The sequence below is a fragment of the Drosophila sechellia genome, chromosome 3R (genome assembly GCF_004382195.2).
Source record: "Drosophila sechellia strain sech25 chromosome 3R, ASM438219v1, whole genome shotgun sequence".
NCBI lineage: Eukaryota > Metazoa > Arthropoda > Insecta > Diptera > Drosophilidae > Drosophila > Drosophila sechellia.
Genome location: NC_045952.1, coordinates 11,713,408 through 11,739,439, shown reverse-complemented (window position 1 = coordinate 11,739,439; position 26,032 = coordinate 11,713,408). Strand labels below are relative to the sequence as shown.

The 26,032-nt window shown below is 41.8% G+C and overlaps 2 protein-coding genes across 4 annotated transcripts in view; both read right to left on the bottom strand.

Moving 5' to 3' along the window:
• The window catches only part of LOC116801490, a 67,340-nt gene extending 66,268 nt beyond the window's left edge, over positions 1–1,072 (bottom strand). For all 3 annotated transcript variants that reach the window (XM_032721449.1, XM_032721450.1, XM_032721452.1), the window contains exon 1: positions 717–1,072. In XM_032721449.1, the coding sequence (XP_032577340.1) occupies positions 717–757 (41 nt within the window). In that variant the 5' untranslated portion in view covers positions 758–1,072. The remainder of the gene's footprint in view (positions 1–716) is intronic.
• A 38-nt stretch (positions 1,073–1,110) lies between these two features.
• Positions 1,111–24,162, bottom strand: LOC6616825. Its single transcript, XM_032721448.1, has 2 exons — positions 23,121–24,162; positions 1,111–1,173 (listed from the first exon to the last, which is right to left on the bottom strand). Exon 1 carries the CDS (start codon positions 24,076–24,078, stop codon positions 23,350–23,352), a length of 729 nt encoding a protein of 242 aa, XP_032577339.1. The 5' UTR covers positions 24,079–24,162; the 3' UTR covers positions 1,111–1,173; positions 23,121–23,349.
• Positions 24,163–26,032: the final 1,870 nt, after the last annotated feature.

Below are 26,032 nucleotides of genomic sequence, written 5' to 3'. Positions count from 1 at the left end.
CTTGCGCAGGACTTTTGAGATTCTATTAAATTCTAACAAGATTTCAAGCTGTGTGGCGGGGGAAAGAGGAAGAGAGCGGAAAGTGCAGCGTCCAATAAGCAAATGGCAGCTGTCACGGGGAGAACAGAGAGTTAGGAAAGGGGAAAAAACATTGGGGCATATCAACGCGCCAAAAAGAAAACAAAAAGAGCGAGGTAGAATGTCTCAAAGAGCGACACGTGAACAGGTGCAGTAGTAAAAATAAGCAAAGAGAGTTGGAAAGAGTATTGGCTAAGAGCGCCCGCTCACCAATACATAGACAACTTAAGAGAGGCGTGATAAGAGAACAGCACGCACACCACCGCAAAATCTAATTGGAAGAGAGCGACTGCTTGAGTGTATTGGTAAGCAAGAGAGCGGCTAGGTTTTGTATGTTTTGGAATTCAGTTGCCGTTCAAAAATATTTTTCGGAAAATATACAAAATTATTGACAAGTTGATGCAATACTCAATACAATGCTATGCCTAAGAATTCGTAGCTTTTATAATTGTTTTAAATTTTAAAATTAACATTTCATTTTTTAAATATTTCTCCAATTAAGCCAACTGGTTTCCAACTCTAGCGGCGACATTCACCTTTTGGTTTGCGTGCCGACTATGTCCGAGGAGTGCTGCGCATCCTTTTTAGCCTTAGTATACCCATCTCACTCTTAGCCACCCCTAAATACCGTTACTTACCCTGGGCAACTTCCTTCGTCCGACGGCCTTTGTTTCTGCATTTCTTTTTTGTCTGGGCGACGACGCAGTCGCAGAAACTCCCTAGAAATTCTTTCGCCCCCTCGCTCGCTCACAATCCTGTTTTTTGGGCCTCTGGTTTTTCGGGGCCCCGAGTTTCGGTCGCTCACGTCGCAAGAACTTCACAACAGACGACGTCGCAGGTGAGTGGCAGCAGAGCAGCATGGAGCGAGCATGGCCGCTGTGGAATACCGCACTGCCGTAGGCACGAGCGAGAACGAGAGAGGCGAAGAGCACGCTCTCTTTCACATCCATGATGGCTGCCGCTGTCTCACCTCTTCTTCTTTATTTTCAGCTCGGCCATCATGGGGCTCCATTAAATCCACTGCCTCTTCGCCGGGAATCCGAATTGCCGACATTTTCGATTCAGCCGACGGCATTTTGTTGGGCATATTCGGGGCTGAAAAGAAATGATAATTTTGGTTTTATTTAATTTTAGAAAGAAATTGTATCTATAACTTACAAACGAAACTGGTGTTCTTGGGAAAAATAATATAATAAAAATAAAATAAAAATAATATATAAATAATAGGACTGAAATGAAGACTTTTATCTTGTGCATAAATAGATACGTTTGTAAAATCTTAATGAACAAAATATTTTAACATAAGCTCAATTATAAGACTGTGTTTTTTAGATTGCGTAAAAAAGTAAAATTACATAAAATGTATTACTGTAATCCGAATGAGTACATTTAATACATCTTTATTCTTTTCCACTTTCAACTTTTAACTTGAGTGGAATCCAATTTAAAATAAATCAGCATTTAGTTTTAATGGCAGACCGAAACACATTAGCAAAACTATTTCTTCGGGATGGCAATAAACAGAGAGACAGAGGACCCTTGCCGGAATCAAAAGTGTCCAATGAGATTTCCATCGCTGTCAAACAAAGGCAGCGACGCCTCGTTGACATTTGCCAATAAAAATAAATAAAATACCATTTGCTCAGGAATCCGACATCGTCCCCACATTTCCCTGGTCCAAGTTTCCTAGACTTTTGGCCACGCTCACCGGCGGCAACTAAAAATAAATGCCGCCTTTTAGTCGAGGCGATCAGGGAACACTTTTGGGGGCGTGAGGCGGCTCCCAAGGGGAAGTAGTAGGTGTGGGTGTGGAGTGTGTGTGCGTTGCGCATTTTAATACAATTTAATGCCCCATCATGCGCCACCTCGACCTCCACCACGGGTAAATTCCCTGGTACACCCGTCAACAATCGAACGCGATAGCATCAAGCTTGGACCTGGAGCTGGAATTGGGATCGAGATTGCCTGGATTCCTGGGCCTGCACAGTTTCAGCCACACTAGCAAAGCCTTATTTTTATTGGAAATCGTTTATCCCAATAGAAAAGTCCCAGAAGAGACGTGCCTTTGGTTGGGAAACAGGCCACGGAGAAGTGAGATACAGTGGATTTATACTCACAGTTTCACCAATTAAATAATTTTTCTATTTAACAATCTGGCGTAAATCAAAAATTATTATTGGAAAATGGTAAAATACACGTTAGAACTAATGAATGAGACTATTAAAATATATTAATACCATAAATAAACAGAACTACCATACCCTTGAGATATAATAGGAATTACACCGGTATTAGATGAAATTATACTATACTACCCACCCGCTGCTAAATCAAATTTTTATGTATTAACAATGACCTAAGAAATGCCGTCACAAGTGGACTTTTGTATTATTAATGCTTTCTTTAGAAGTTTCTATAAGGAAATAACAGCTTCGGCTTTAGAAACACTGCGAAATGGTTTTAAGCTAATTAAGTTTCCCCCAATCCGTGCCACTGTGTAGAGTAGAGGGTATTTAACGCCCCCAACTCGCTTTTGTTTTTGGCCTGTCATTTGAGTGACAAACGGCAGAATTTGTTTTCCGTTTCGTTGGCATTTCAGATGCCGGGCATTATTCCGGACCCATCCTCCCTCGCATTGACATGCGTCCCCATCTATGGAAGCCCCATCCCAACGATTTCGATTCCCCGTACCCATCTTCTCATCATTATGCGCTTCAGAGCTTTTCGGGATTTTCTACTTCATTGCTATTATCGGAACCCAGTGAATGGCAGTGTTTTGGATGGGGTTATGCCGGTCTCATCTGAAATCACACTAATTTGGCTCGGGACTAGCACCGCCCACCGCCCACCGAGGCGTGTGTAGTTGTCGTTGGCCCGATTTTATGATGATGAGTTTAGAGTTCGGGCACGTTGTGCATTAATCGCATCACTTTATGTGGAGCTAGAGCTGTCCGGACACTTGGCAACCCGGTTTCCAGCTGGGCAAAGAGTTCGATCCACGTCGGATTCCCAGGGATTCCATAATGTCCTCACATAACGGCGATAGGCCGTAAAAAAAGAGGTCAAGCCAACACGACCCTGGAACAGATTTCAGACGAAAACGAGAGCAGTTCGATCAAATTTATTGCTGCCGACTGACCTTCGCAAACCGGCAGTCGGGATTTAAGATTCAAATTTCATATTTCACGGCCTTAACTGGAGCGACAGGATTCCCTCGCTCGCTTGCTCGCTCAGGGCCAATAAAAGTATTAATGACCATAACAAACGTCTTTGTGCCGCAGTTGCAGTGGTTGCCCCTCGAGGTCGTTTATCCCGCTGCGTATTTGGTGCGCGCAACTCGTTCGGGATAACATAACAGCCTGAAACTATCCGCACTCCTTCGCTCCTACACATTATCGATGCTAGTTCCTAAGGCCCTTCTCATACCCTTTGGTGCACAAAAAAAAAAAACGTTTCTCATCTGCTATATCTTATTTTGCATTTAAAGAAGTTTTACTCTTTACATGGATGTCCCCTTCTCAAGAACTATGATCTATATACTCTGTTCTGTATGTACGCTTATGTAATTTATTGTAGTTAAAAATAAAACATTTTTATCCAACGTATTTAAGCTGGGTTCTGTTCCTAAATTTCTGTATGCAGTTTTTTCTCCGTGTGTGCTCAGTTTTCCTGTAACGTATCGAATATGTTTCTCGATTCAGTCGCTGGGGCTCATAACGGGCCTTGAGTTATGCGAGGCTGGGCCCGAGATAAACCCGTTCTTTCTCCCTCGCTCCCGACTTGAACTCATTTAATCCATGAAATGGGAATGCTTTAAGTCGCTGCTCGCTGGTTAGAAATTCTATTTTATGCTTGGGTTCCCATCGCCATCTCCAGCTCCATCTCCAGCTCCATCTCCAGCTACATCGGCATGGCCGTTGCTATCGTCTGCCAGCGATTCAGCCAGCCAAATGGCGATGGCATCTTGCCATGCAATTTGAGCAGGGAGCGTGGATGTGGCCATGGATGTGGATGTGCCCGCCGGTGGGTGTGGCTATGGAGCCCCTTGGATCCTTCTTGCTCGCCTGAATCGCGCTGGGTTTCTAAGTTTTTTCGCAAACGATTTTATGCATGCGCTACACCGCGCGAAATTACCATTGAGATCATAAAATTCCTAGCAAACATATTATGAAACATTTCTAAAGCGATTCCTTAGATAAAAAGAACTTTCTCTCTCTCTCTCGTTCTTAAGAAATCATTGAACTAAGAACAAATGAAAAGGTCATTTAAAGGATCCTTCTTCCCTACTGTTTGCCAAGTTAATTCCAGTGTATTTGTAATTTAAGCCAGAGAGCCAAATGTGAAAAACTGAAAAAGGGCAAAAAATGTGATGTAAAGGAGAAACCAAGAAAAGAAAGGCAAAAAAATAAAAGCTGCTTCTCGACGACGACATAAAACTTGCAAAATAAGTTTCGCATGTTTCAGCCAACTCAGGTAAGGCAAAAAGGGGCCAAAAGCAAAAGGGCGGTCGTGGATTTGCCAAAGGCCACATAATGAAGGGGCGGCAAAGGGCTTTCGGTGCCTTGAATATGCAGCAAATATTCTTCAAACGGCTCTGACGTCGGCTCCGTTTTATATGCGCAGTGCTCAGAGGGCGGAATGGGGTCCACCCTCCTTAACAGCTCACTCCCTGGCTTTCACCTTTTTTTTCCCCCCATCCCAGGCACACATCCAGGTAAATGAAAAGATGGTCGCCGGTGAGCCAAAGGGGGCGAAACACGAAATGTACTCCAATTTAATCAAGAATTCTATTCTGTAAATTACTTGCACAAAAACTGGAGGCGACGGAAGGTCGAGTGGGGCGAAATGTGGGGTGGAAAACAGACCAACCGTCTTCTGCGAATTTCCATTTCATGTTACAGGAGCGTAAGAAGAAATGGAATTACCTGTAGTTGGATCCGTCAAGCTTAAGTGAGAAGGGGAGGCATTCCTACAGAAAAAAATGAAGTACATTACTCGAATGGATCTTAGTCATTCTGAGCTTAGAATTTACATTTTGTAATTTCCAAACCCCAGCTATTGTTAGAATCTTGTTCATTTACCTTTAAATAGAAAATAAACAACTTTGATTTTCTTTACAAATACAAAAATTCAAACAACGTTTTCTCTAAACTAAACTGACCATAATAAATACTAAACTAATGTTCATAATCAGCTTGATAACACAAGCGTCAAAGATCGAAATTTGGGATAGAGTTTGGGGCAAACTAAGCGCTTTAAAATCAATTCCACAGCCCGCTTTTCGTTGCCCTCAAAAAACACTTTCCCCCAAAACAGAACTGCCCATCCAAACCTGTAAAACTATGCCTGCTCCCCGATTCTCGAGATGCATAAATTGATATTCGAATACTTATGCATTCAGTCCTCCGCCTCTTAACGACTCAAGCACAAGGCGGGCCCATACAAATAACGCAGGCACAAGATGAAGTCACAAGGGAAAACGCGGCCAGAAAAAGATGGATGGGTATGGGGTATGGCCGGCGTTGTTATTGAAATAAATTATTATAAATAAATACGCCAGTCGAATTTATGAAGTCGTAGTTGTCGGCTATGACGTTATGGTGTTTTCTTTCCACGAGCTCTGTCCGTTGCGCTGTCCGTTCCGTTTGTCCGTTGAGGGGAATCCAGTGCCATTATTTTTGTTTATGCCCGCCGGTGGAGAGGCTCGGCCCAAAATCAACGTGGAGCGCCGTTAAAGCAAACAGCTTATTGCGCCAAAGCCAAAGGGAGTTGATGTTGGACGATGATGAATAACGGTCAGTTCGAGTACGAAATACATATACATACATAGAAGTCTGGGGCGCCAATGGCTGACATTGATAACTGAAGAGGTTGGATGGAGCGGGCCGACTTTTGAATTTGTTTATCTTTCGTTTGTCAACATCATGTCGGTTTCATTCCGTAGCCAGCTTGTTTATTTGTTTGCCTTCGATGTCTGTAAACATTGCGCTGCCAATTGAATTCGTTTCAATTTATTGACTGCACAAGAAATGAAAGGAAACTTTGTTTGCGCCAGGGGCGTGGAACCGAACTTTATGGCAGGGCTAAATAAAAAAGGGCGGTGGAGCAGGAGGTGACAGTTCTATTAGAAAGCGGCATAGGCCGAATGCCTAAACACATTCTATTGGAACGAGGATGGCCAGCTACTGCTGTTGCCTTGGCCAAGAGCCTTTGGATTTCATGGTGACAGGACGGGGGATATTAATTGCGAGACAGGGGAGACAGAGCTGGGCAATCATTCGGTCCCCCACTTTTTATGGCACAGAGATTCAAATAGTTTTGAACTTTTCGCATCTTTCAGGATTCTTGATGCTGAGCCAAAACTAGAAACTCCCATAAGAAAGTTTACGATGCGAACAGAGCGCATATGTAAATACACAGTGGCGAATCGGAGAATATGCTCCAAGGGGACCCGGGGCTCAATTAAAGGCCTCTTAATTGCCAAGACCATTGGGGAAACTCGGCGAGTTTCCAGCAAATTTACTTGGAATTTAATCAGCACTGGCAATGGGGAGAGTACGACATCTTGACAAGTGCTTTTTGTTTGAGGAATGGGGCATCCGAATGCCCTCGCTTTATTTGAACCACAGAGTTGGTGACCAGGAGGTTTGTGATTTTAATATGACCTGGCCCCTCGATATTGAGTTTTTCGCAGTGCAACATTGCAAAGGGCTCGCTTTCGTTGGCAACATTTCGCCACGCTTCCTTGGCAGCTGGAATTGCTTTGCCCAATAATTCGCGGCGAAATTCGCTTGGCTCCAACAGTGCTGTCAGCGATCTGTGGCTTTTACGAGGTCCTCTTCCTGCCCCGATTTCCCCCGATTTAGCCAACATATCCCTGCGCCAGTCCTTGTTCGCGTTTTAAGCGTCGTGGCAACAAAACTGGAAATGCAACCAGCGCGAAATTGCTGCAGCAGCAGCCCCAGCAGCAGCAGCAGCAGCGAGAAGCCAGCTCGGGAGTGGCTAGAACGTCGGCTTGGAACGGAACGGAGGACAAGGATGAGTTGCAGCGGAAACTCGACCAGAGGCGCCAGTTGGCTAAGCGCATATAAAAAAGTTTAGCTGGTTTAAGGAGGGGCTCCAATGAAATCATTTACAGCTGCTGCCAAAGGAGCTGCCGAACCCAGTGATGAGTTTAAGCTTGACACTGGACAGCAAAGTTGGGAAAATACAATTTTTCATCAAGCTCAATCCGACTGCTGGACTTTCTTGGCCAATAAAACTCCGAACTGACTTAAACGGATTATCCAGAATTATAATTTATCTGTAAACCCACACTTGTTAACTAGTGCCAAGCCCACTGGCAAATCAATAGCAAAAATAAAACCAAGATAGTGCGCAAGCCGGAGATCTGCGGGTTGAAGGAGAGTTAGATGTCGTTGACAAAACATATATGTGTGTGCATTGGGCATGGGCGGTGGCGGGTGGGCGTGGCATTTGTCGTGACTCGGTGACTTATTACTTTTCATGCTGCTCTCGTTTCTTTTGCGCCGGAGCTTGTTGGATGCTGTCAAATGAAGTCGTAAAAAGATTGGGCAAAAAACTTTTTTGTGGGCCACTCGCACAAATACATGCATATAAAAATGGCAAAGTTGGGATTAGTTTCATCAAGGATAAGCCAAATGGTTGGACATGCCGGCCAGCCGGGCAACCGAGCAGCATATAAACGAGCCAAGGAATAAGGACTCGGGCAACCGTATCCGTGTCCATTTCGTGTCCCGTGTCCTTCTGAGCATTTTGCTATTTGCGCGGAAAACTTTTTATGCAGTTGGCGTCGGTTGATGCTGGTAGTATTCTGGGCAGCATTACGTAAATGATTCGCCCCCAAAAACCAGAGGATATGTGTGCTTGTGCCACCTTTATGGACGCACCATCCCGTCCCGGGAAAATGTCATCTAAGCACGTTTGCAGGATCTGCATAATTTATGTTTGCATGTAGGTACGGCTGCTGGGGCGGATTACCCTAGAAAATTAGGTTTCCCATTTGATGGAGGACGCGGAGAGTGTCGCTCGTATAAAAATCCGACACGACCTGGCCGCCATCTTCATAACTCCGGGAGTGGTGGAGCGACACGTGGAGGTGGTTGGGTAGCTGTGTAGCTGGGTGGTGCATGCCCAAATGAATTTATATACAAGTATATTTGTGTTCCCGTTTTATGACTAATATCTCGGAATATCTCTGGGCAAGGAAGCAGAGACACTATCCGCCAGCTATATCCCCAACTCCACGGCGTGCACACACGGTGGCATATTTTGCAGTGCTGTGAAAAATAAAACAGCAAAATAAACCCGGCCAGGCAACGCGAATAAAAACAAACAACAACAAGAAAGAAGGGAAAAACAGCGAGAAAACAAGTATTAAAATTTGTTTTTCCAACATTTGTCAACGATGGTGCGATGGCGATGCCGATGACACGGGCTGACGCAAACCCAGCCTGCCACTGGGCGTCCGAAAGTTCCATCTCCGCCCCAACGCCCCTTTTCATCACGCTGCTGATTCGCCTTTCGCTATCTCCTGATCCCTGGGCTCCTCCGCCCCCAAACAATCTCTATATCCATATCCCCGCGGTGTGTCATTGTCGTTGTTTGCATGTGACGAACTCTCCAAGTGCTCGTTGCCACCTCCGCCCCTTCCGCACCCGTTCTCCACAACCCAGGAGCCCACGGGTCGCATCCGAGACGCACAGTGGGATAAATCAGTTGCTGCTCCTGATAATTATGTTTATTGGAAATCATATATCTAAATGGTATAAACAATCACACTATTGTATGACCCTAGACGACACTTCGACTACTTTTGAGTGCTTACATATTTTTAATAAAGTATTAAATATTCTACCGAATCCTTTACTTTGATCCACTGTCTTTTCCCCGCCGGCGGTTTTGGGACCGCCGCACAAGTTGCAGCTCTGTAGACACCGCGTGTACGGGGTTCTGCCTCGCTCCGGTTGGTCTGCCACTTGCCACTTGGCACTGGGAACTGGGAACTTGGGCATTGGGACCTGGACTCGGACGAGAGCTGGGACGGGTCGGAGCTCGTTGCTTATGCATGTCGCATGAGCAATAACAATATTTCCTCCGCTGTCGCAGTCGCTGCTTATTCGTTTCGATTTGCTTATTCGCATTTGGGTTTTAAGCTTATTTTTTTTTCTTTTTTTTTTTGGTTCGGTGTGGATGTTTTTTACGTTTCTCATTCGCTTATTTGCAGGAATCATGATATGCACGGACACGGGGGAGTGAGAGTGGGAATGGGAACACATGTATTTGGCTTTACAGCGGGGGAAAATGAGAAAACAAAATTTAAAATTTATGTACATATATGTGTATTCCCATTCCTTATTCGCATCCGGACATGTGTGGGCCGGCAGTATCTGTATCTGTATCTGCGACTGTGACTGAATATGTATCTTGAATCTCTGGGTCCGTGCATTCCGTGCATATAGCCCTTCCCAGTCCCCCAAAATCATATCCCCCATTCCCCTTCTAGACGCTGGCATATCATAACTTTCAGTCCCATTCTGTTCTGTTTGCCATAAATGAAATCCACGCGAATGCGACACGTTTCGCTGATGTTCAATGTTCGTAAATTGAAAACAACAAAAGCAAAATATTGAAATTTTCGCTGTGCCCTGAATATTGAGCTTGGTTTTTTCTGAAAATATTACATGGGATGCGAGCGGCCATCAAAATTCGTTGTAAAATTACCAACTGCGGTGGCTCCCGGAAATGAAAACAACGAGATGACGCTAGTCTACAAACTTGCTGACGTGCTAAAGGGATTTACGTTTGCCAAGAATTAAATGCATTACGGGGTGGGAAACTAAATTCAGAGAAAATGTTGAACAAGTTGAATTGAACATGATTTTGTACCTTTTGATAAACATTTTTAGCGAAATTTAAAAAACTTAGCTATCAATTATACTTCGACTTTTACCTGAGACATAGAAAATGTTTATAACAACTGAATTCACATCTTTCACATTCAGTGTAAGTTTTTCTCCCATGACGAACTTTGTTGTTTCAAAAATCACATTAAATAAATGGAGTTCTCGTTAATATCTAATATCAACACTTAATGTCAGGAATGCCGGCACTCTGATTCTGAGTCAATAATCCCCGCCAGTGGGGTGAGCGTTACATCAGCTGCCCGCATTTCAGAACCCCATCACGCGCTGCCCCCACTGACTCTGGAATGGGCCCACTTCGCCATTATCGCAACCCTTTGATATGTGAGAAGCGATTGGCGCATACCGCTTATAGAAGCGAATGTCCCGCTAATTGAGCGCTTAGCTGATTGCATTCGATTCCCATTAAGAGGCGCAGTCGCAGAGCCGCGAGCTCCGCTCGAATTAAAATTGAATCATTATTGAAATCCGTTTGTCTGCGCTCCGTCCCTTTCCGATCGATCGAACCGAGCCGGGTTCATTAAAATGGATAGCGATGGCCGTTAAGCGGAGGGTTAAAGCCGTCCGTCCGTTCGACTGTCTGTCCGTCCGTCCATTCGCGAGTATGGCCAATGGCGTCCGACTTGGCCCCTGAGTGTACATTTGCATTTGGCAAATTGTAAAAATTTAATTCGCATATCATGCGCGATAATCAGCGACGTGCATTATAAACCCATAAAACCGCAAAGCGCTGCCATAAATGTGCGGTAGGGTGGTGGGGATTGGGATGGGGATGGGGAAGGGGCAGGGGGAAGGCCGCGCCAATTGTCGCATTCGGTTGGCAGCGTCGATAAATATCCGTTTATATGGTAATTGTCACCGTGAGCTCGCTTCTAACTTTCTGCCCGTCCGCCTGCAATTTGCATTTCTGCACAGCTGCGAATGGTGAACTGAATATTATGCAGTCGGTATGGCAATGGCATATTTATTTTATTGCCCCGGTATCGGTATTCTGTAATCCCCGCCCGCCCTTCTTTAAATTTCGCATAAAATCTAGGACCAAAATGGCGGCACGGAGGTATAAAATCAGTGCACAGCCAAAAAACATGTATTATTTTGTATATTCACCATATAATATGTAAGAAAATTAGTAGAAATTAGTTAGTCTACGTTAATAAAGTAAAGTAACGAGCCTCTGATTATTGCTAGTGAATGTTTTCTAAAAGTGGAAAGGTGTGCGAGGTGATGGACGAAGATGGAGGTGGATGTTCGGTTTAATTTTCATGTCCATTAACCAAGCAAAATGGATACGTACGGCAACGAGCGAAAGGATAAGCGAACCGGCCAGGCATGTCCTGAATTTTGATAGACCGAAATTTGGGGCTCGAAGCTGGAGCAAATGCGGGTATAAATTCAAATAAAGTTTAACGAAGCCCATCCGCAGCCGGAGGTGGAGTAGGAGAAGAAGGAGTTCTCGGGACCGGTACTCAAAATTGGAAGCGAGATTGTGTTGGGGCGTGGCGGTAGGCGGCCATGAAAATTATCAAAGCGTGATATTACGGGCAACGGAGCGCAACGCGATGCCAGCTCAAGTGGCTGCCTTCGAGAGGATAAACACGGAGCTGGAAGTGGATCTGGATCTGGATCGATGATGATGGAGAGGACGTGAGGGTGAGCAGCAGCCACTTGTGGTGGCTCCGTCATACATTTGGGTTTCCTTTTCTTTTTCGGGCCCATCACGCACGCAAATAATCAAATGGAACGCATCAAATTGGTGAAAGGGATAAAAAGTACAACAAAATGGTCTTCGATTTTTAAAAATACCCTTTGCCTCCATCCCGTTTCCCCATCAACTTCCGCCCACTTTAGATTTCGTTGACTCAGCCCACGGAATTTTGGCTAAATTGCTGCTCAGGTTATTCCTAAATGCAATCGGGGGTCGGAAGTCTCAATTACCAACAGCGTGCACGGTGGAGCTACCATATTTCTAACATTTTCAAATATCAAATCGTTTCCAAAATTTGTTTTCTTGAAATGTACTGTTACTAGATATAAGGAAATAATAAATGAAAACTTTTTCAACTCATTTAGATTTCAACCGTATTCTACTTGCTTGAATTATATGGAAAGCTGTCCACTTATTTTAAAATGTACCCCACTGTTCCCATTTTCCGCCATTTTTCACGGACCGAATGATTTTCCCTTAAAGTACACGCCCATCTAATAGGCCGAAATGGGCGTAAATCCACGTGAAGAAGGCCCACTAGACGGGTAAGTGGATACGAGTGGTGACCCCGACTAACTCCATGCACTTCTTGCATGCCCAAATGTGAGCTCCTCACGTGCATGAGATGGAAAAGAGAAGACGGGATGGATTCGGGGAGTTGGGTTTCAATTTATCGCTCTGCCATCGCCGGATAAATCCCAGGAGCGGTTTTAGGGATTTTAAAAATAAAATTTCCGGATTAAGTTATTGTTCGACGTACGTTACCATGCCTGCATGAACTCCTGGGAAAAATCGGGAGTGGGCGTGACGGTAAGGTCGATTACGTTTTACAGCGCAGCATAAAAGTTGATTGAAAATGCTTATTAGATGCAAGATTAGATGCGATATGCATCGCAGACCGGCGGACCAGAGCAATCCTATTCGGGAATCAGAGGAGAGCATAAAACTCTGCAGAAGCTGCGACGTGAGCAAATTTGGCTCCGGATTTTATACGCCCTGCATTTGGGGCGGGTGAACTTAATTGAAATGTCGTGGCGAAAACTGTAAAGTTAAGTTCGGAAAGCCAATGACGAAGGAAGGCCAAAAGGTGCGAAAGCAAAAATTATGTATACAAAAATTTACAGCCGGCAGGTAATCTCATTAAGCCCGGATAATATTCCCACTCGGCGTGCGTCAGACCCAAATTGGACATTCTTTTCTAGACCCGAGCACCCTTCCTTAAAATATATAAATAAATAACCACCACAACGTTGGCCAGAGGGGAAACAACAAAATCATTTAGCCCGCGCCGAAGTCCACAAAAAGTTGCTTTTGATAACACGGCCCATCAACTTTTTTAGCTACAAGAAAAACTTTTTAAAACATCAAATTTAAAAGAAAATGCCACACACAGCGTCCTCCTCGGCTGAATCGAATCCAAATCAAGGCCCTACAGGCCCAAAAAAAAAACCCATCTAAATGGTGAGTCGACAAAATTGTAAACTGAGAATAACGATGAGTATGGCGAAGTTGGGTTACTCTACTGAAAAGATTTTATAATTCAACATGTATAATTATGACTTGAAAAAAAAGAAAAAATAAATAATACATGTACAAGCAAAATGGATTAAAAAATCACTCTTTTACTTGTATATTCGTATACTTATATAAAGGTAAGAAGTTTTGTAAATTTTTCTTTAAAAAACTAATTTATCTAATGTAAGACAGAGTATGATTTTTACTAATCAGAGTACAATCTGAAACTCGTGCCGTGCCAATTTCATTAAAGATTCATAACAGAACAGCCGACGCAACTACCAGAGCAGAACCACACGAATTAAACCGAATCCCACAAAAATCCACAAAAAACAGGCGTTAATGTAAGACCCAAAAAAGCGAAATATTCTTCTTTCCGGCTAGTTCGCTAGTCGGATGTTGGCTGTGTTGCGGCTTCCATCAGCAGTTAATAAAAAATGGACCATTTCGGGGCAGCGGGATCCTGGCAAAAAGATGAATGGGAAAAGTTTCCGGCCTAACTAAAAGTGCGAGTTTATTAACCGCAAGTAATTTCCCCCAGAAATTTCAGAAAGGAAACGTTCAGAATTCTTGAATAACTTGACTTTAATACAAAGATATATATGAATTCCTTTAAACACAAGTGAAATTAATTTACAAAAATTAAAGCCCATCCCAAAATATGTTTCCTAATCGTAAAATCTTTATTTCCTGTTGTGAATGCTTAATTTCAGATTTTGAGTAATAGCTTATTAAAATGTATGAAAAACAATGAAGGTGTGACTTGACATTTCATTAAACCATTAAACAGAAATAAAATGTATTTACCAATTAATTTAAAACAACACAAGTTTTATGATATTATCGTTGGAAGGCAATATTCAATAACTGCTGGCCCCCATACTTAATTTTTTTATTGCAGTAAAAACACTACTTGCATGTTCTACACTTAAAAATATCTGTTCAGTTTTCAAAGTCAATGTCAACCAAATGACCTCGATACATTCATATCTAGAAAATGCCAAACAAAAAATGACGACTCAAAATATAATTTTGTTTTTTTTTTAAATTTAAATAAAGTTTAAAAAAATCAATAATTTTGTAAATAATATCAAACTTATTTACTCATATTGTAATAAATGAAGGACTACCTAAAAATGCTGATATAATGTGTGATTCTATTATTTTTCAGTGCACCCTAGCTAGCTGTGAAAACTCACACCCTTGTGAAAACTCTCTGCCGCACGTAGTCGCTGAATGTGGCTAAAAGTAGAGCAGCATTCGGTGGTGGTGGTTTCTCGTTCTTGGTCGCATCCCGATGGCCGACCCGTTTCCCTGTTACCCCTCCCCGTGCCATTCCATTTTCCATGGCTGCCGTGCGTTGCCATTGACGTCGGAGCCAGAGTATCTGACAGATACACAGATACACATCCGACGGCCGCCACAACGCATGCACAGTGCGGTGGCTTCATGGGCGTGGCTGGAGCTGATGTGGAGCTACATCTATCTTTTCGACTAGTTTATGTAAGCGGGCTGCTTTCGGAGGGGCGACGATTGACGCAGGATTTGAACGGATCTGTTTTTTAGTTTTTTGGGTAGCATGGCCAAAGCCGCTGAATGATGTTGAACGGGCGGCCCGGGGCGCATTTGCCGTAATGCCTGTCCCGTGTGTAATTTACGAGCAGCTCGACGTATGCTGTTGCGTAGGTGAGAACGGGGAGTACAGGGAGTACGGAACACGGGACTCCGGCTGCCGGGGCACGGATTTATGGGGGCATCATAAAACAATTAACAAGACCGAAACTCGTGCCACATAAATTTCTGCAGCTTGGCTCGTGGATTGCGGCTTGTGTTACATTTCACAGCGCTTATTATATCACAAGAATTGGAGACTGGTGTGAGAGTGGGTGACTATGCTTCTGCTTTTTTAATTAACCACACAAGATTTCTACTCATTTTCATATCGTAAACGTTTATCCAACTTAATAAGTCGTAAACGCCGCTGCGACGGCCTCTAACAAAGTTTCTGTATTGGTAGCAAATACCCGGCAAGTGAACGTGTGCATGTGTGTGGGATTTGGCAAGCCGCTGACTCCGCAGGTGAAAGCCCCTGGAATGGCGCATCCTGTACCGCTCCCCCATCCTACTCCCCCTGGTAACCCTTGCCTTTCCATATTTTTCGCCCGTGCCTCGTCGCATATGCAGGCGATTACATGACAACGCGGAGGAAATGAAAGAATACGTTTATAGTCATACAGAAGTCAGCGCTGACAATGGGAGGAATTGGATGTCAAATGTATTCATGGGTATCGAATGATATTGAAACCAACTTATAGATAAAGTGGTCACATATTTTCTTAAAAAGTTACCATATCTTTATCATAAATAAATGGCACATCCTATTATATATAGACTAGCCACATTTAATACACTTCAAATAAAATTTAAAAAAAATGATAAAATGCTAACATACTGATTTAAACTCAATACTTCAACTGATACTGCCATCCTGAATCAATCAGCACCCATTGTGCGATTTCAGTTAATTTCGTAACACTCAAACTGCCAACTTAAAAGCGAGCTGAAACCTCGTTTAATATTCATTGCCGGCTCCTGCTGCTGTTGCTGTTTTTGCTCCTGCCGGGAAGTGGAAGTATTTCGGAGGGGCTGTGGCTGCAGCAGGTGCTCATGCAGCTTTTTGTTCCAGCACCTGACAATATTTTTTTAATGACAGCGATTAAGGCTCCGCCCTGTGGCCCCCGGACGTCGCCACTCGATTTAATTAAGTCGTCGCTCTGCTCCGCTCGAGATGGGCCACGCCCCTCCGGAATGCGAACTCGTTCCTCGATGGGCGGGTGGCATTTTTTGCTGATTCTATTGTTTACCTAATCTCTGTTTGCACAGCCACCTCCCCAAGTTGTCTTTGCCCCGTCAGCAATTCCGAGTCCTATGGGGTTAAAAGGGGTTAAAGCAGCACCCCACGGCACGCACACACTCATTCTTTTGAAGTCACACAGATACACGGGTTGGGGAGCCATAAAGATACACTAATACACACATGGCAGTGGAGGATACTGTCAACATGTTTGTTAATGCCATTTTGGAATTAACAAGTTCTGCCAGATAAACTTTGAATTTCATTCCAGGGCCGAGCTAGAATTGGCATGCGTTGTGTTGTGGCCATAAACTGCGTATGTTACGTGGCCATATCCTGCTAACCCTTTAAAGTCCGGGCCATTTCACCGACGATTCTTTTGAATATCGCTTTCGGCCACTACGATCGCTGATCACCCACTTTTAGTTGGGTTCGTCTGCTGTTCGGCTGTGTTTGAAGCCATAAACTTATTTATGATGCCATTAAATCATCATTATTGTTCAGGCGACCTTGAGCCAGTAGGCTGGCGGGGCAGAGAGGTTTTTTTCTCACCCATTTCGAGACACATTCCCTTTCTTTTATTTTCTGTTCTCATTTCATTTATTTTATTTGCCTTTTTACTGTTGTCGCCTTTTAATGGTGCGTTTTCCTTTTAAGCCTTCTGCTCTGTTTGTGTTTGCCCGTCACTCTTTATTTCTTTCTTTTTGCCCTTGCCTTAATTGGGTCAGCGATTCTGTGATTTGACTCAGCAAACGGCCAGCTAATTGCTCAGAAGGTTAGCAAGTCGAGTTAGAAGTCTTAGGTGTTTGCAAAAAACAATGTCAAGCTCTTAGGAAATACAATTTCGCACAGCTCTACAGTTCAAAATGCAGGTAAGGTGTAGTCGCTTTTAACTGTCATTAGTATTAATGTACATATTTATAAAATTTGTATAATAAACTTGTTATATCTGATATTTTTATATTTTTGTTGAAGAATAGCCTAGCTATACAAATGTTTTTGCTAATTTTATCTATTTTCATGTACCATGATATTATTATTAGTCCTAATAACAACTTATGTTTTTTTGGAATTATTCTTCTAGCTACCTACCCCATTCATAATTAATAACGCAGATATATTCAACGAAAGTGAACCCTAATTGGAGCAATTTTCCCATGGAGACATAAACGGAAAGCGCAGGGACTCATTGGCTTTTACTGCGGCCCGATATGAGTTTTCCCTGCTCTCTATTTCGTGGATTGTTTTATTTTTGTTGCGAATTTTCAGGCTGATAAAGCAATGGAAATGTCGCGCACGAGTAGTTTTACTTTGACTTTCCTTTCGCCGCTCGGCAGACACCATTTTCTTGGCTGTTTGTGTAAGTTTTCCATTTGGATAATGGAAAAAGGCCATTTCATGCCATTTGCCTTACTTTGGCCAGCGGTCGGGGGCAATTCGAAGCGCACTATTTGTAGAGGCTTGCTGCTAAGTGGGCGCGGCGCCACATCTAGCTCCACTTGAGCCATGCCCCAAATACAGAGAGAAACATATATTATTTTAAAGAAAATACGAACAAACTTCTTGTATTAACAATTAAAAATCCAAAATAATTTTACTCGATTTAATTAAACAATTAATTAACTTAAACAAAACAATTAGATTTTATATTTTGCCAGAAAAGGGATGCAATTAATACTTAAGTTTTTTTTTTTGTGAAACCACTTTGAGGATGGTTCTTCTGACCACTCCTCGAAGGCGATGTCTTTTCCTTTGCTCTTTTTACATTTGCAAAATGAATTGTAATGAAGTGGAATGGGGCGTGGCAATGGCCGCCCGTCGAGCGAGTACACCAACAATAAAATCATATTCGTCGGGCGCCAGCCATAGCTGGCATATAATTTTTGCGCAAAAAGTCGTTTACAGTGTCTCATGCGCTCCACTTGCTCGGGGGTTCAAGATCAGAAGAGGGGGTCGCGTTGTTTGCCACTGCTTTTATTGGTGTTATTAGGTTGAAAGCACTCTAATAATGGTCGCCTTCTGATGTGGGGCACTTAATGGGTTTCAGGTCAGCAGTCGCATAATGCGAATCACAGATTTCCAGCGGAGGACGAGAGTCCAGGCCCAAGGACCATCATCGAAAGCAGCCGATAAAACTTGATTACCAGCGGCTAGAGAAGGGAACGCGGAGCGGATCGTATTGCAAATGGAGCAACATGCCGCCATTCGACGATTTCAATATTTTGTAAAAAAAAAATATAATATCATTCTGCTGCCATTCAACTCGCGATGATAAAGCGCGTAAATCAACGCGAATTTATGGCTCAAACAAGTTTTTCATTGGCTCCGAACGAGAAAACAAGTCCGTAGCACTGTGGATGAAATCTCAAATTTGTTTAAGCAAATATCGCCCCTGGTGATCCACAAATTACATGGTTCAATATACGAGATTGGCTAAACTAGGGGTGGTTAGTGAGAGCATGCTACAGTTATCAACCAACCTACTTTTTATTATTAAAAGTTACAGTTGTTTATAGCATTTAAATAAGCATATTATATTTATAAACTTCAAATTTCTAAGCACCTAACGAAAATCAATAACAGAATAGAAATGTGCGAAATTTAAATTTTAACAATAGAATTCTCTTAATGTTAGAAAAACAATGGTTTCGCAAGCTAAAATTGGCATTTCTTTGTCATTTCCACTGTGCCAAAAAGCTCTTGTTTTACACAAATGAATTCTTAATTTTATTGATTTCACAGTGTCTTAATTAATGAAAACCGTGTGTGATGATCAGATAGAGAGCGTAAAGGCGTAACACCTGGATTTGGCATTTAAAAAAAAAGATGGAGTCACAATGCGTGGGGCAATTAATATGAAAAAACTAAAATATATTCAAGTGCAGATGGCTACTTGTACGCATCGAATATAATTAACTTAAGAATTTATGACTTCCTCTCGATTAATTTGACAAGGGAATTATGCCCACTGACGAGGGTCCTTCCAAGAGAATCTCAGAACAGAGTGCACTTGAGAAATCGGCAATTGAGAGAAGCCATTTGTCAAACAAGTTTTGATATCGAAAAACAGGCATCCATTTTTGAATTCCCCATTCCTGCGCCGGAATCCATAAAGATTCGTGGACAAGTGCCGCACTTGAACCGGGAAATTCAATTTGTAATCAGTTGAGGTTTTGATTTCTGGTTTGTTTTAGAATTCCAGACCCGTTGCCATCCAAATTTATCGGCTACTTGACTTTTCCAACGAACCTCTTCCTGATATCTCACTTGAAAGTAATATCTGAGTCTTTGGCATATAAATTATAGTTTTGCTTCCCGACTTCGACGGCTGACAATTTGTTTAATTAATATCTTATTCAGAATTTATATTCCCCGTTAAAAATTTCTAGCTCTAATAGTTTGGCATACGTGTTCGGGTTTCCATTGCCGAGTTTTCCAAGTTCAAATTTTTATGTGGGCCATAAATCAATTGGAAAAACAAGCGATAGCAACCAATTTTAATTTGTGAAATGGATGTGAGTTTGACATAGCTTCCATATAATAATTTTGTTCGGAATGAGAAATTAGTATAAGGATAAGATGACATCTATATGAGCTCATTATGGAATAAAATGGAATCTTGTTCCTAAATCTGGTTGGTCTGCATATTGGAGGGAATTTTCTTCAATACTTTGAATGCTGTTTTGGAATGTTTCCTACGGCATTTTTCTGCTCAGACAGCAGAAATCAAAAATCGACGTCAACGCCAACCAGCACCAGCACAAACACATTCAAATAAGACTCACTCACACAGCGGCAAGCGGTGAAAGGCATTTGTGTTGGTGAGCAAGCGAAGAGTTCCATTCTCTCTTCGTAAGTAAGAAGAGGGAAAGAGTACTTTAAATTCCACATTCCCGCCTTGCAGCGCCACCTGGCCTTGGTAATGTAGAACTAGGAAGCATATCACCAACAACAGATGTCGCTCGCCGACGGTGGGCATGTGCGTCAAAACGGGTAAAAAATGTTCGATAACTTTCGATGGCTCGATTGAACACACAATAAGACAACAGTTTTTATATTTAAAAATCCTACTAACTCACACTTAAAAAAGGTTACCATATATTTAAATTCGCAATATTAACTTGATACTTCAATGTCATCATCTCCTTTCTAAATCATTCTTAATATTATTGCAACTAATGAACGAAAAATGTTTGCATATATAAAAAATGTTTTTGTTTGTCATAATTTTTTCATAAATTACAGTTTAATTCGTATTAGAAATGTTTTCAGACCTGAAGGATGTGTACATGAACATTTTGATTAAAATAACTTTCATTATAAATTTGAATTCTGTTTTGATAAATGGAGTACAAGTTCTGCAAGTACTGTAGTAGAAGTTGATGGTATTTGAAGAATTTGTTTGTTTTAATATTATATATTCAGGACTAGAATTTGGACACCGTACACACCAAGCAAAGGGTCACGCACTGGTATCCTAAAGCCGGCTAATCATTTTTATGTCTTTAAGCATAGAATCTAAAAAAGTTTAATTTACAAAACCAACATAATCAAACACCAACACAGATTAATGATTATACAGGTAAACAACAGAGTTAACAAACGATTATTTATCATTTACTTTATAAAAAACTTGTAAGTTATATTTAAATATATGTATGAGTGAAAGACAAAACAACAGCTTTTTTTAACATTTTAGTTTACATTTTCCTTTGAAATGAAATGGTACCAGTTAAAATTTGGATAACAACTAAAACCAATTTGTATTTTAATACGAATATCAAATATGGAAACTTACAAAAGTTCTGTATTAATTGTGCCTTTAATTTTCTGCACCGTTTGTTAAGCTTTGTAAAAAAATATTAATTTACAAATTTGAAATTGAGGGAGCAGCATACCCTGTTTTCAATTTGTAAGTTAATTTTTAGTTTGCCGACGCATATTTATATATGTATTTAATGAAAAAAGAATTTTTAACAAAAAAGTATATCTATAACAACCTAAATTTCACATACAATTGCTGAGTTGAAATCACAAATATTAGTTATCAGTTATTTTCAGGAAAAAAAAAGATTAAAAAGACATGCGGGCACTAGATATTCCGGGAACTGTCATGGACATCCGATATCCTAAGGGTTCTATTCAATTTCCAGCTCAGTCTGTCTCCTTTCCACCTCGCCGCGGGAAGCAAGGGTCGGTTTCGAAACTCACCACGGCACTCCAAGCCCGTGGTGAGCTAACGGCTCTTGGCTCCGCCCATTTTATAATGGCCTCTGATGGCAGAGCGGCACATGCGCAGTGCCAGCGAAAATGGTGGCGAAAGCGGACAGAGAAAAGTTGTGGAAGGAGAAAACTGGCAGGGACAGGATTTTCAGGCTTTTCCGTCGCTGATTTTCATTTGGATAAATTTATGCAAATGAGCTGGTGCGCTCAATATGGAAACGACAACAGTCTAGGCAGGCAATTAAAAGCTGAATGGCTTTATGATATCTCATGGGTGCCGCGGTCTCCAACTCCGAGACTCCAACACCGAGGCTCCAGCTCCAGGAAAAATGAAGGGACCGACTGGCGTTTTATTGTCTCGCTGCAGCGCATTGCAACATGTGGCATTAATTATGCGGCGATAATGTCTTGCTTTGTTGCCAAGAGTTTTGGCCTCTCTTTTATGAAAGTGTCGGAATAAATTACATTATTTTTGGGCCGCCTGTTTCGCGGAACTGATAAGAAAGATGTCCCCGGGAAACAAACCCTTGAACCGATACGAACAGAAACCTAACCCACATCCCTGGGTGCTCTGGGCCCTTCGAATTTAATGAGCGTAGGCGGTGGTGACACGATTGCCCTCATGTGTACCGTACACATGTCTTTCCATTTATGTTCTTCTGAAAAATATTCCCATTAATTTTCGCCGCCATTTGCCGAAGGGGTCTCAGCACGCGCTTTTCGTGGGTGGATGACTTTCCCCCGTTCGAGCAAAAGGGGCCAATTAAATCGTGACAGAACAGCATTCCAATTATGGGCTTTATGTATTCATTGGATCTTCGATTCGAAGAGCAGGAAGTGCCATATGTTGCAGTTACATCATCGCCCATCTCCAGCCGAGCTGATCTAGTTTCTCCAAACCCTTTTGATGGATCTCCGACCGGGAATTATCCACGGTCTCGAACTGTCCATTGTTCAGACCAAAATATTTTGAGGCCCGAGCTGCTGTATACTGTTTATGATGTGGTCATAAATGGTCCACCTTCACGCTTTCCCCGAGTCAAAAAATTTCTACGCCTTCAAACTATATCTACAAGCCCGTGTGCCGGATTGTCATCAGCATAATCCTGCCGATCTTGGCCGCATTTTGCATCACCCCCACCGCGGGTCTCTTTTCGCACTTCCATAAATCATTCCGTCCAGCAATAGAACCCTTTAACCGATTTTTACCTGCCTGACATTCAAATGTTATCATTCCGGAAAATATCAGTAATATATTCATTCGAGCGGGCGTCCTTTCTGGAGAAACCCGAAATAGTGATTTCTTTCCAAACCAAAATGGAATTGGGATTAAGGTAGAAAAGAGCTTTAATAATACGTGACACTAACAAAAATTAACACGTTAGGCCGTTTTTAAATGAAAATTTGTTAGTTATTTGTTATTAGTTTGGATTAGTTTTGGATAAAAGCTGATATAAAAAGGTTAAATTAAACAGAATAGTTTAAAGTTTAAATATTATGATCCCAAACATATAAACAGCATTACGGAATTCAATTTAAATTACTAACTTTTAGAACTGTTATAGCGATTTCAGCCAGAAAAGATCAATCGTTGATATCAAGCATAAAGTGTTCAGTACGCAAAAGTTCATAGTTCAACAGTTCATGTTTTCACTGCAATTTTACAGATATTATTTAACGAAATGAAAAAATTACAAATTAGGTTTACTGCTACACCAGTTTAAAAATAATTCGTAAGGCTCAATATGTGTATTTAAATAGAAAGGTGGTTTAGTTCTAGTTCTAGCTTATTTCTACTTACCGGAGACAAAATAAGTAAGGAGCTCTTCAATTAGCAAACTTTGAGGCGGTTTCCGTTCCTCCGGTGGGCCGAGGACTATGCTCTAGTATACATATTTTAGCAGCACCATAATTCAGGGCCGCTATTTACGTCTCGTGTGTCAGAAGCGGAGGCCACAAATCACTTTAATTGAAGTCACGCCCCGCAAACTCAAGGGAGCCGGTCAAAAGCTGCACCACTCACTGTCCCTTCAGCTGCCAAACCGCAAGGCGGAAATGCTGGTAAATACATTTTTGCCCACGTTTTTCATATCCAATTGTTTTCTCAAGTCGCACACGCGAATTTGTAATCCACATTCACAATTGGCCAACCGAACGCGCGCGGATGCGGATTCGAATGCGGATGCGGACGCGGGGTCAAAGTGCTTGTTCTTTGTCATTATTATAATTAATTTTGGTATTTTTGGCAACAAACGATGCCGAACCGGCTCTTTTTGATTTACAGCCACTTCTTTCATTTTCTTTATATACTTTGGGTAGACTTCTCGTATACTTTTGCGTTCCCATCTGCAGCGTTTTTGCCTTTTGTTGTCGGATTGGTGCACAATTGGTGCAACGCCGTCGCCGCCGAAGACAAAGGCCGTGGCTCCGGTACCCACAGTCAGACTTCGAATGCGACTCCAGGAACTCCAGGAGCTCCGCAGGACAATGCCCACCGAACGGGGAGCAGGACGAGTGGCAGCAAGTAGTCGTCGTTTGAGCTCCGGGCGACGCGACGGCGACCTGATGGCAAAGTGTCCAAAAAATAATATTTGCTGTTCACTTTGACACAAGGCGCGCTTGGGTTCGTTCCGTTCGTTTCGGTTGCAGCGCAGTCGACGCAGATACAGATATATAGATACATAGATACAGATATACCGAGGTGGTTGTCGAGGAGATGCCGGCGAGGTTGTGAGGCTCTGAGGATGCGAGGTGAGCATGGCACAAAAACAGAGAACTCAGAACTGAGCATCGAGAACTGAAAACTGAGAATCGAGCATCGAGCAACGAGCAACGATAGACCCCAGAAGGGCAGAAGTGGGAAGGAAAGAACGCCAACCAGAAGGTCGTAAACCCGGGCAGCGCTGCCACGATGGCAACACTTGCGAGAACGCCAAGGAAATGAGAATGAGAATGCCGAGCGAAGACCCAATGCCAAAAGATGAAACGCCAAGAGAAGCGGCGGCAAAAGGCAACGCAGTGGGTCATAAAACGCGCGTGTATCTTTCCTCTCTTTCGGCCGCATTAGCCCCGTCTCACTCGCTCCACGGACACAAGCACGGTGAAAACAACCACCCGAGAATACTCTAATACATACTTACTACACCGACTCATGTCCAATCATTTTATATACGCCATTTGCTGTCTGGCGCAGATACATTTGTATCTTTATGTGCGAAACAAGTCCCAGGCCCAGACCCGTTCCGTCGCTCAACCCGAAAACTGAATCTGAATCCGAAACTAAACATAGACCGAGTTTTGAGCCAGAGGCTGACGACATCGACGAGTCAATTTTGAATTCCAGTTTCCCAGCACGGTGGTTGTTGCGGTGTCTAATCATTTGATTGTTATTCCTTCGGCATTCTGCTCATCTGACTTGTTCAACCCCCAATGGCCTCTGAATCCCAACTGGGGTTCGTCCGGGCGCTTATCTTTTGATTACCAGATCGAATCGTATTGAATTAGGTACATATTTTCAGCCATCCTCGGCACTTTGAGACAACTTTTTACCATTACCCCGCATATGCCGCGAATTCGACACGGATCCCTCTCGTAAAAGGTGTTCTAACCAACAGCAGATCAAATCCAGATCATAAGTGATGGAAGTTTACAATAGTATCTTCAAAAAATCAATATTATTTGAAAACAGAGAATAAAGATTTAGTAAGCTAACGAAAAAATAAGATTTTTTAAACAATAAACACACAAATATGTTTATCTTGCCTATTCAAAAGTTTCCAATAAAAAATCATAATACCTTATTGTATACCAGGAATCACTTGCGTCTCAGTTTTATACTAGTTTAATATTCTTTTTAAAAAACTTATTTTAAGAGGACAACGGAATAAAATTAAACGAAACTTTTTATATAGGTAGAGAATATAAGCTTCCAAAATAAATTTTTAAAATTGATTTCCTTTCTAATTTTTTTGTCATTAGTTTTTGATACCCCTGCTGAGGGTTTCAGTTAGAAGTTTCCAACTGAGTAAATACTATATTTGCGACCATATAAAGTATATTAATTCTATTATTAACAGCCGAAAAAATATAGCCATGCGTAGCCATGCCCTCCGTCTTTTTCTTCTCACCCTACTCTCTTAGATTTAAAAGAATTTAAGTTTAACTTTCCAAAAGTCTTTTTGTACTGCATATACTTTTATACATAAATCGGAATTAGGCAAATCGGACCACTATATATATAAATGAAAAACATGTACATTTGATATTATTTGTCTTAATGTGCTATAATTCGTTATTTGCCAATATAAGAGTTTAATTTCTACAAAATCGGACAATGAAAAGAAAGAAAAGATTCACAGATTTTGATTAAGTGGCAAAATATATTATTCCCACTTTAATTTTATCTAGATCAATATTACATATGAATGACACTTGAAAACTTGAAAAATTCATTGAATATAATAAAACAAAACGCAAGTTTCCTTGAAATTGTCCTATGCTATTTTTTCAGCATACTCGTATATAAGTTATTTTCTTAAATATATAAGCACTTCAAGGTTAAAACTATTTTGACAAATCTAGAAAAGAGTATCATTTCAGAATTGGTTAAGTTCTTTTTCAAGTTGTAAAGAAATAATTTAAAATTATGCTCGCTTTCTCGGAATAACTTTAATTAAATTATTTCCGCAAATTATAATTGTATATATGTATCTT